This window comes from Ranitomeya imitator, chromosome 3, assembly GCF_032444005.1.
Source record: "Ranitomeya imitator isolate aRanImi1 chromosome 3, aRanImi1.pri, whole genome shotgun sequence".
In the NCBI taxonomy this organism is placed as follows: Eukaryota; Metazoa; Chordata; class Amphibia; order Anura; family Dendrobatidae; genus Ranitomeya; species Ranitomeya imitator.
Window position 1 is genome coordinate 423,368,984 of NC_091284.1, and position 12,153 is coordinate 423,381,136.

General features: G+C 41.5%; 1 protein-coding gene across 5 annotated transcripts in view; it reads right to left on the minus strand.

Moving 5' to 3' along the window:
* BCAS3 (BCAS3 microtubule associated cell migration factor) overlaps positions 1–12,153 on the minus strand; it is a 1,718,074-nt gene that overhangs the window by 708,002 nt on the left and 997,919 nt on the right. For all 5 annotated transcript variants that reach the window (XM_069757219.1, XM_069757222.1, XM_069757218.1 and 2 more), the window contains one exon: positions 3,957–4,153. In XM_069757219.1, coding sequence (XP_069613320.1) covers positions 3,957–4,153 — 197 coding nt within the window. The remainder of the gene's footprint in view (positions 1–3,956; positions 4,154–12,153) is intronic.

Consider the following 12,153-nt stretch of genomic DNA (forward strand, 5'->3'; position numbering starts at 1 on the left):
AACAAAATGGCTGCTCACTGGGTTCCTGAATATCATCCTCTCTAATCCCTTAGCAAACCCCCAGAAGGGGAGGAGAGGAGACATCACACAGGTCAGCAGACTCCACCCATAATTACTGCAGTGCAGTAATGTGAGGTATTTGTACACTAGGTTTTTCTGAAATTTCAGCAGCTGCTCCCCCTAGTGTTTAAAAGTGGAAATTCCAAAACTTTTCAAATTATTTTTCATATTTTACTAAATTATAAACAAATGATAATATTTTTTAAGAAAATGTAATCATTAATTCTTTACATTTTTACAATTTCTGAAAAAAAATTTTTTTGATGGCACCTTCCCTTTAAGCTTAATGTTTTATAAAATGTTTTTTTTTTTGCAACAGCTATTTCAGTTTCATATATCTAATAACTGTTGGACACAGTAATGTTTCTGCCTTGAAATGAGGTTTATTGTACTAACAGAAAATGTGCAATCTGCATTCAAACAAAATTTGACAGGTGCATAAGTATGGGCACCCTTATCATTTTCTTGTTTTAAATACTCCTACCTACTTTTTACTGACTTACTAAAGCACTTTTTTGGCTTTCTAACCTCACTCACTGAGCTTTGAACGTCATAGCCAGGTGTATGCAATCATGAGAAAAGCTACTTAAAGTGGCCACTTGCAAGTTGTTCTCCTGTTTGAATCTCCTCTGAAGAGTGGCATCATGGGCTCCTCAAAACAACTGTCTAATGATCTGAAAACAAAGATTATTCAACATAGTTGTTCAGGGGAAGGATACAAAAAGCTGTCTCAGAGATTTAACCTGTCAATTTCCACTGTGAGGAACATAGTAAGGAAATGGAAGAACGCAGGTACAGTTCTTGTTAAGGCCAGAAGTGGCAGGCCAAGAAAAACATCAGAAAGGCAGAGAAGAAGAATGGTAAGATCAGTCAAGGGCAATCCTCAGACCACCTCCAGAGAGTTGCAGCATCAACTTGCTGCAGATGGTGACATGTGCAACGGTCAACTATACAATGCACTTTGCACAAGGAGAAGCTGTATGGGAGAGTGATGCGAAAGAAGCTGTTTCTGCAAGCACGCCACAAACAGAGTCGGCTGAGGTATGCAAAAGCACATTTGGAGAAGCCAGTTTCTTTTTGGAAGAAGGTCCTGTGGACTGATGAAACCAAGATTGAGTTGTTTGGTCATACAAAAAGGCGTCATGCATGGCGGCCAAAAAATACAGCATTCCAAGAAAAACACTTGCTACCCACAGTAAAATTTGGTGAAGGTTCCATCATGCTTTGCGGCTGTGTGGCCAATACCAGCACCGGGAATCTTGTTAAAGTTGAGGGACGCATGGATTCCTCTCAGTATCAGCAGATTCTTGACAATAATGTTCATGAATCAGTGACAAAGTTGAAGTTACGCAGGGGATGGATCTTTCAGCAAGACAATGATCCAAAACACTGCTCCAAATCTACTCAGGCATTCATGCAGAGGAACAATTACACTGTTCTGGAATAGCCATCCCAGTCCCCATACCTGAATATCATTGAACATCTGTGGGATCATTTGAAGAGGGCTGTCCATGCTCGGCGACCATCAAACTTAACTGAACTGGAATTGTTTTGTAAAGAGGAATGGTCAAAAATGCCTTCATCCAGGATCCGGGAACTCATTAAAAGCTACAGGAAGCGACTAGAAGCTGTTATTTTTTGCAAAAAGAGGATCTACTAAATATTAATGTCACTTTTCTGGTGGGGTGCCCATACTTATGCACCTGTCAAATTTTGTTTGAATGCAGATTGCACATTTTCTGTTAGCACAATAAACCTCATTTCAAGGCAGAAACATTACTGTGTCCAACAGTTATTAGATATATGAAACTGAAATAGCTGTTGCAAAAAAAACAATTTTTACAAAACATTAATCTTAAGATTAATAGGGGTGCCCAAACTTTTTCATATAACTGTAACATACAGAAAACTGCACTCTACAAAGCACATATGTTGGAATATCTGCCCAATCAACCAGAAAAAAAACATTTGTGTGATCACTCACTGATAGCTGGACAAGAATGTCTGGCTCATAATCTGCTTTGTGATACATCCTCGGTATTCAATGGGTTTAACCCCTTAATGACCGCCAATACGTCTTTTAACTGACCTGAGATATAAGAGAATAGCCTCCCCATACAGATGACAATCCAGCATCTGTCGGTTGTACACTATAGCTGACAACTTGCTGTACCAGCCACGATCAGTATTTGCACCATCTAAATCTGTTTAACCCCTTAGATGCTGCTGTCAATAGTGACTACATCATTATAAATGGTTAACAGAGTGTGGGGGCTTCTTCTTTGTCACAATTGGTGCCCTCAGATCATGATTTTGTTGTCCTGATGTTTGCCATGGCAATTCATGACCAAATAGTGGCCTTAGAGTCTGACGGCTGTAGTAATCTGTTTAGAAGTTAGCAACATTTAGGTGGTAAAAATACACATTTTCATTTCTGTCATACCACTTTGCATTAATTCCTGTAAAGCACCTGAAGGGTTAATAAACTACCTGACAGCAGTTTTGAATATGTTTAGGGGTGCTGTTTTTAAAATGGTATCACGTTTGTGGGTTTCCCAATATATGGGACCCCTAAAGTCACTTCAAACATGGATAAGTCCCTAAAAAAATACATTTTGTAAATTTCTTTGAAAAAATGAAAAATTGCTGCTACATTTTTAAACCTCCTAAAATGCTAACAAAATAAAATAACATTTTACAAATGGTGCTGATGTAAAGCAGACATGTGGGAAATGTTATTTATTAATGGTTTGCTGTTGTATGACTATCTGGATTAAAGGGATAATCATTCAAATTTAGAAAATTGCTAATTTTTTAACATTTTTCTCAAATTTTTGATATTTTTTATAAATAAACACAAAAAATGTTGAACAAAATTTACCATTATCATAAAGTATAATGTTTCACGAAAAAACATTCTCAAAATCACTGGGATTTGTTGAAGCGTTGCAGAGTTATTACCACATAAAGTGACACTGGTCAGATTTCAAAAATTTGGCTCGGTCACTAAGGGGTTAAAGAAGTTGGACCTTGAATGATATTTATTGCAAACCCACTGTGAGTGCTAAATGTATGATTCCTACAGATGATGAGTAAAGAGATCTCTGTTACCCATTTTAATTGATTGGTAAATGAAGGATGCATAAATCTACCACTCCTTTTATTGCCTGTGGGAAGGACAAAATAAGCCCCCAGATATCTTTATCAGTCCCATAGAATATACTATTCATTTTAGGGACAAAGGTTCTTGCTTTCTTCTTACTTAGGATCAATAATGCATTGCAACAAAGTTGACTGATTTCACGTATAGTTTTTTTTCAAGTTTCTAAGCATTAATGGGGTTGTCCGCTACTAGAACAACCCTTTCACAATCTGAATGTTTGGCCATTAAAATAAAAAAGCCTTGACGACTCTCGCTCTTCGGGGCTCATGTGAGGTTGTTGAGTCATGTGAGCCCTGCACACAATCAGTGCTGGGGTCACTGTCCCTGCCTTCAGAAGTATAAGTGATCAAAAGAGAGTGAGTGACCTGGCGCTCACTTCCTTTATAACCTATTCATCTAAAGGCGGATACAGTGAAGCCAGAGCTGATTGGGTGCAGGCTTTGTGTGACGTAAAAACGTCAAGTGAGCCCCGGGCACATGAGTGCCAACAAAGTTGAAATGGCACCGGAAGTGAGTATAGGTTTTTTTATTTCAAATTCAGATTCAGATGGGATTGTCCTAGTGATGTACAAACCCCTTAATACCCCTAAAACCCCTTAAAACTATATTAACATGACATTCATTTATAATATATAAATAAATAATAGTAATTAGTGAATAACAAACAACAATTTAGCAACAGTAAAAATATAACACATTTGCATAGATTATTTTGCCTTCTCAGAAAAGCTACCTAAGGCTGTTCAGATCAAGATCATCTGTGTCAAATTCCAGCAATGGCTGTGGGGTATCATTTGGACCATGTGAGTGGAGGACTGACGAGCTAGAAGAAATCACAGTTGTTTGACCAGAGGGATGGATAGTTTTAAATTGAAACTGAGGTCCCATCCACAACCGTCTGTGAGGTCCTGTATGTGTGACTATTTCCACCTGGAACATGAAAAGAACGGACAGTTAACTCTGTTTCCACATAGAAGACAACACTTTCAGTTCAAGAAAGAACAATAAACAAATTAAATAATATATCAGACCTACAAGTTTCTGATATCAATCCATTGTGATGTGAACAGAGACAATGAGTCACTACGATGAGATTTTTGGTATTGAAATCTCTTAAAATTCATGACTAGATTTTCAGTGTCAAACATTTTCACATTAAACATTTCAATAATCTATTGTTCTCCCAAAATTTACATTTGAGCTTTATATGGCAAATAATTATTGCAATATAAACTTACAGACTATTGAACCATCTAAAACAGTATGTTACATGTTGCAGAGTGACAGCAATATTTTACATTTTGAAATATCTTCATTACATAAATGAAGGGACGAGAAAAAGAAAATTCTGCAAAACTATTTCACAGCCCCTGGGACTCCTCTACATTTGTTTTACATTCAGTCTTCCATTTTTCCCTTGCACTGTCACAGCTGAGCAAATATTTTGAAATTTGTAAGGGAATGAAACATTTTTTTATTAATCTGTAAAAATTCATAAATGTAACACTGAATGCTAATAAACGTTACTTTAGAAAGTAAACAGGATTGTGGTTTAACACAAGTCAAGTTTTACACAATATTTCACGGCAAACACATGTTCTGTAAAAGCAAATTCTGCAGATATAAAAACAGTAATGAAAATGTAGCCTGGGGAACATTCTTTGCATTTATGAAAATGAATATAGTCTTTTTTTCCCCAGTGGAAGGTTATAACAGAAGTCTATTACTTGCCAACAAAGCTAACTCAAATCACAGTGAGTATAGATGCATCTGTAAAGTACGATTGAACATTTCCACCTCCCTCTAAAAAAGAATAAAGGCAATATTTGTTTAACTTAAAGCATAACATGGCTAGGAATAAGTTGTATATGTGTGCACAGGATGACTAATAATATTTCTAGCAATTATGTGGCTTAAATCCTCAATTCTTTACCAATTTTCCATTCTACGTGCCCTTTTTGTAATGTTTCAGTTGTCTCTGAGCTAGTGAATAGAGCCTAGCTCTTATGAAGTCTCCCATACACTGTACACACAGACAAAAGGGATACTTAGTCTTCGTCTCTATGAAGCAATACATGATCAAAGCATCAATTCAATCTTGGTACACTTGCACACAGTCTGTGAATGATTTTGGCAGATAGGTTGTTCCAACATGTTGGAAAACTAACCACAGATCTTCTGTGGATATAAGCTTCATGTAATTTCACATAGACTCTATGATATGGCTCTCAAAAAACTCTGACCTCAACATCATTGAGTCTGTCCGGCGTTACATAAATTCACAAAATAATTTGTGAAAGTCTATAAACACTGAATATCTGGGGTCAGTTCTTGAAGATGTTTGGAACAACCTCGCTGCCGAGTTCCTTCAAAAGCTGTGTGCAAGTGTACCTAGAAGAATTGATCTTCTGATGCTGTTTTGAAGATAAGAAGTCTAGATTGCTCTTTTGTTGATTTACTTTACATTTTGTTCATTGCTAGAAATAAACTATTAACCTTACTAGTTTTTAAATCCTTCTTGATTTACAGCTTAAAACTTTTGCACAGTACTGTATTTTTGTCACAGTCTTGTAAATTGTCTCCAATATGTGCAATACCCTCCAATGATTCATCTAACGGTGATAAGACATGTTGCGAATGGCTGCATGTATCCCACAAATTCAGCCCACTTTGAAGCCCAATGGTTGCACGATTTGGTTTCACAATCTTGCAGCTGCTGGGGAAAGTTTCAGGCGCCTGCAGTCTGCCGCATGGTGTGCTGTCACCCTAAAAGCAATTGAAGCGCCCCCAGACACAGGGCCACGCGTTCTCAGTACCGGGCCTCTCTGGTTCGGTTCTAAAGCTGTCACGGTGGCTAGACCCGGTCCGCGACCCTGCTAAGGGGCGTCCAATAAAGGTGGATACAGTCTGTCAGGGATTCGTGACGCCACCTGTGGTGTTCGGTCAGGGTGAGCGACGCTGCTGTGGGGTCCGCTGGGGTGATGGAATGTCAGCTGGATGGTGTACCTTCCCACAGGTGAAGTATGTCCCCAGGGCTTCCCAGTAAGGTGGATGGTGATGGTGTAAGGTGCAGGCAATAACAAGGACACAAGGTTGCAGTCTCTTTACCTCTTTACTGTAGACTTCAAGATCCTCAATCCAGAGCACGCTTAACAGGGCTATCTGAGACCGGCCGGTCCGATGGGCACTTCCAGAATTCCCTTTGCAGGTGCCTACCAATAGCGCCTGTGTGTTGTAGTGCTACCCTGCTGAGCATTCGGAATAGTCCTCACAACTGCTGTTCTCGTTCGTTCGCTCTTTACAGCTCTCTCTCTCTTTAGTTCCAGATGTTTCTAGTTCAACGTCCCCCAGGTATGTTGTGGCTAGGACGCACCCTTATGACGGGAAGGCCTGGAGGTCTTCCGGGACCCTAGAGACGCCCCTCTCCCAACTATTGCCCCCTATGTCTTTGTAGGTGTTTAGGTGAGACAGCCAACCTATAATTAACTGTCCTGCAGAGTTTGAAGTAAGACGTAGAGTCAGTTACTCCCTCGGTGTTCCGGCCACCGGCTACGCGCCTCAGTAGGATGTTGCCTCGGTCTCACGGCACGACTCCTACTGGCTCTCCTTTTTGCTTGATCTCGTTTCTCATTGTCTCACAATATCCTTCGCTTTGTGTCTCTTTCTTAGGATACCGCCGCAGGGTGTGCAGGCGCGGTTCCGTAACGTTTTATTCTGGTCGCTAGGTGACTGCTAGGTTCCCACGCCTGACAGGGACCCCCCTGTGTCTTCTCCCTGCAACACCCCCTGCCACGGGATGTTGCCTGAACCCAACCCAGTCAGCTTCTGACTAACTTTGTATCCAACCCTGTTGTGAATTCTGTTGTCGAACTCCCTCCTGTGGTCGTGAATGGTACTTCGGCGAGTTCTGTCTATGGGCTCCCTCTGGTGGCTGTGAGTGAAGCTGCTGCTTCTGAGGTTCCTTACACAGGTGACGTGGTTTATCCTTTGGTTGACTGCTCTATTTAAATCCTCTCAGATCGTTACTCCATGCCAGCTGTCAATGTTTTAGCATTGGTTCAGTTCGCTCCTGGATCTCTCTGGTGACCTGCCTTCTCCTGCAAAAGCTAAGTTTCTGATAGTCATTATTTGTTCATTGTTTTCTTGTCCAGCTGGTTTTCATGATTTTGTCTTGCTAGCTGGAAGCTCTGGGATGCAGGGTGGCCCCTCCGCACCGTGAGTCGGTGCGGAGGTCTTTTTTGCACACTCTGCGTGGTCTTTTGTAGGTTTTTGTGCTGATCGCAAAGTTACCTTTCCTATCCTTTGTCTATTTAGTAAGTCTGGCCTCCCTTTGCTGATACCTGTTTCATTTCTGCGTTTGTGACTTTCATCTTTACTCACAGTCAATATATGTGGGGGGCTTCCTTTACCTTTGGGGAATTTCTCTGAGGCAAGGTAGGCTTTATTCTCTATCTCTAGGGCTAGATAGTTCTTAGGCTGTGACGAGGCGCCTAGGTCTGGACAGGAGCGCTCCACGGCTATTTTTAGTGTGTGTGATAAGATTAGGGCCTGCGGTCAGCAGAGCTCCCACATCCCAGAGCTCGTCCTGTATGAGGTTTAACTATCAGGTCATTCCGGGTGCTCCTAACCACCAGGTCATAACACAACCCCTAGTTTTACCAGTGTGAAGAGGGGCCCAATAAATAAAGCCTTTTGCTCCCCCTAGTGGCCGGAGTTTGAAGTGTAATGTGTGCTGGTGATACCTGGTCAGTAGAATTCCTTCAGTGCCATCAGACGTACCATCACTCCCCTTAGTGGCAGAGTGTCATACTGCAACGACCAGATCTCTGGGGCGCTGCACAGTTGCTCTTAGATAATTGGCCTGATTAATTCAGGAAATGAAAGCCACAGTCTAAGGGTATGTGTCCACGTTCAGTATTACATACGGATTAGCTGCGGATTGAATGCTGCATACACCCACAGCGTTTAAACCGCAGCGTCCAGATGATACAGCATAGTGGAGATTTTCTGAAATCCCGTCTCCACTATGCGTGCAAACACGCATCCGGCAGCCCTGCGTTTATGGACATGCGGTGCGTCATTTTAGAATGCAGCATGTCTGTTTACCTTGCGGCGACGCTCCGACACTGCAAGGTAAATCACAGGGCCCTATGTATGGGGTTCAGTGAACACATCCGGATTCACCGCGAGTACAGAAGGGGGTGGCACTTTGGGCGGAGCGGGGTTTCCGCTCCGTCCAATGCGCAGTCATTAAGGAATGTGGACACGCACCCTTAGAAACATTTGTACGAGATAGTTAGGCACAAGAAACAGTATATCTGAATACTACATGTAAGATCCTGAAAGTCAGCTAGTCTACACACTTGCGATAGTTTGCTTGCGTTTCTAACTCATAGCAATATATTTTTTCAGCACCTGAAGCACATTCTAGCTTATGAGGTTATTGGAAAAGAAATAAGCCTGTGGAAACACTTGTTTCTCTGCTGTTATGAATAACAGCTCAACTTCTCGGGTTTGTCCAGTGGAGAATGTTGAATATGTTGCTAGATTTATGAGCCTTGAAGGTTGCGAGCGTACAAGAGCCTCTCTGCTGCTACCTTTCGTTTCTCACCAATGCTCGGGTTGCCCTGAGAGATTTCTGTTCCTTTCGTAGCCTGTATCTCATGAAGCAGTGCAAATTAGGCCACAGATAAAGCATCCTGTATATTTTAAGCTCAGAACCATCAGTGTCACAGAGCCGAGAGGTAAACAGATGCCTTTGCAGTTTAATCGAGGCTATGGCCAGATGTTCCTATTCACTCTCCTGTTGTGTGCAGGACAAACATATTGTATCTACTTCACACTGACAACACACATTACCCACTGTTCTAATTGAAAAGTTGAAGTGAAGGGCAGGCTTTCTCGATAAATTTGGTGACAAGATTTGATGCTAAAAAACAAGAAGATTGGAAAGAACAGAACAGTGCTGGCAAGAGAAAAACTTTTTAGTTTAGCCACTAAAGTTGCAGCGCTTGTCACTAGGCTTGGCACCTTCAGCGAGTTTATCCGCTCGTGTTCTGCGGCTGCAGTTATCTATCTGGCTGTCAAGCATGTAACGAATATAATGTCAGGGCATGAGTTGTGACATGAAATCCCACTGCAGTCGCCCAGAGAATGAGAGTTTATATCTAGTTACATTACTAATAACTCTTTACTTATACAGCCATACTTTATTAAAGGGAAAAGGACGCAATACTTTTATTGTGCTTTTATGTATGAGCTATAACATTCATATTGCGGTGGCTCAAAACGTCTATTTTACTAATATATTTGTGTTTTGTGTTCTGGAAACATTTCCAGCTATAGAATGGAGATTTTCGACCTTAAAAGAATCTGTCACAAGGTTTTTGCTTCCCCATCTGAGAGCAGCATATTGTAGGGGCAAATACACTGATTTCAGTGATGTATCACTTACTGGGCTGCATGTTCTAGTTTTTATAAAATCCTTGTTTTCTCTGTTACATCTCTACCAGTTCTACGACTGCTGAGCTTTGTGTAACCTTGCCCACCCTGACATGTGCACCGTCTGAATAACATTGGTCCAAGTGCAGTCCGATATTTTGTCTGATCGCACTGGGACTGAAATTACTGCATATGCCCTTTTTAACTATTTTTACTCTGCCTTGACTACTGTAAGGCTGGTTTCACACTTGCATTTCAAAACGCATGCGTTTTAAAAAAAAACGCATGGTGAAAAAACGCATGTAAACGCGTGCAAACGCTGCGTTTTTTTGACGCATGCGTTTTTTCATGTGGTGAAAAAAACGCGGCGTTTTGACGCGTTTACATGCGTTTTTTCATGCGTTTGCGTTTTTTAAACGCATGCAGATAAATGTGTGACAGCTGCCAATCATCAAAATAAAGTAAAAAACCCACTATAAACACAAAGAGCTAGGGTAAGGGTTAGGGGTAGGGTTAGGGATCCTAACCCTAACCCTAAAGGGATCCTAACCCTAACCCTACTCCTAACCCTAAAGGGATCCTAACCCTAACCCTATCCCTAACCCTACCCCTAACCCTACCCCTAACGGGATCCTAACCCTAACCCTACCCTTAAAGGGATTAGGGTTAGGGTTAGGGGTAGGGTTAGGGCCAGGGGTAGGGTTAGGGTCCCTTTATCAATTTTATGGTGTGGGGTGGTTTATCAGTGTGTTTTTATGTTTTTTTTTTAAAAACGCATGCGTTTTTAACGCATGCACTAAAAACGCATGCGTTCCCATTGACTCCAATGTGTTTTTTGACCCCAAAAAAACGCATGAAAACGCATGCGTTTTTTTGTGTCCAAAAAACGCCTCTCAAAAATACTACAAGTTGCATTTTTGAAAATGAACGCATGCAGTAAAAAAACGCATGCGATTGAAAACGCGACCAAACGCGTACACAAAAAAACGCATGCGTTTTCAATGTTAAATATAGGGAAAAAACGCATGCATTTTTTGTGTGCAAAAAAACACTGCAGACAAAAACGCAAGTGTGAAACCACCCTTACCTCCTGCTCTGTGACCTCCCCTCTAACACTCTCACACTCCTCTGCTGCCTGCCCGACTAATCCATCTGTCCCCCTGCTATTCCCCGGCCTCTCCCCTCTGTCAATCCCTTCACTGGCTTCCCATTGCCCAGAGACTCCAGTACAAAACCCTAAGCATGATATACAAAGCCATCCACAACCTGTGTCCTCCATACATCTGTGACCTCGTCTCCCGGTACTTACCTACACGCAACCTCCGATCCTCACAAGAGCTCCTTCTCTACTCCCCTTTTATCTCCTCTTCCCACAATCACAAACAAGATTTCTCCCGCACATCACCCCTAATCTGGAACCCTCTACCACAACATATCAGACTCTCACCTACCATCAAAACCTTCAAAAGGAACCTGAAGACCCACCTCTTCCGACAAGCCTACAACCTGCAGAAACCACCGATCGAGCAAACCACTGCACGACCAGCTCTGCCCTCGCCTACTGTATTCTCACCCATCCCTTGTAGATTGTGAGCCCTCGCGGGCAGGGTCCTCTCTCCTCCTGTACCAGTTGTGACTTGTATTGTTTAAGATTATTGTACTTGTTTTTATTATGTATACCCCTCCCCACATGTAAAGCGCCATGGAATAAATGGTGCTATAATAATAAATAGTAATAATACTACTCCGGAAAAAAGGTACAAAAACAATGATGAATCAGAGGCAATGTTTTTTTTTGCTTCGCAATAACAAGTAGCAAAAAGGTTTAAAGGGAACCTGTCACCCCGTTTTTTCAGATTGAGATATAAATACTGTTAAATAGGGCCTGCGCTGTCCGTTACAATAGTGTATGTAGTGTACCCTGATTCCCCACCTATGCTGCGAAATACATTACCAAAGTCACCGTTTTCGCCTGTCAATCAGGCTGGTCTGGTCAGGTGGGCGTGGTGACATCGCTCTTTTCTTCCCCAGCTTTCCGTTGGTGGCGTAGTGGTGTGCGCATGTCGCAGTGACGAATCCACTGCGCGCTGACCAGCCTGATTGACAGGCGAAAACGGCGACTTTGGTAATGTATTTCGCTGCATAGGTGGGGAATCAGGGTACACTACATACACTATTGTAACGCACAGCGCAGGCCCTATTTAACAGTATTTATATTTCAATCTGAAAAAACGGGATGACAGGTTCCATTTAAATGTCCATATGTTGATACCAATTTATTCATGCATGTATCTAAACAAAAGGATTTACTGAACACAATCACTTTCCTATAGCAAGCATCTTCTCACCCAAAGGCAGCAACAACATGTATACAGCATATCCAAAGACGTAAACCAATGTCAAAGTGAACATAAGGCAATGATCACAATAAGGTATAACAATATAATTTTATTACAAAAAATAATAACAAACAAAAAAACAGTACAAAA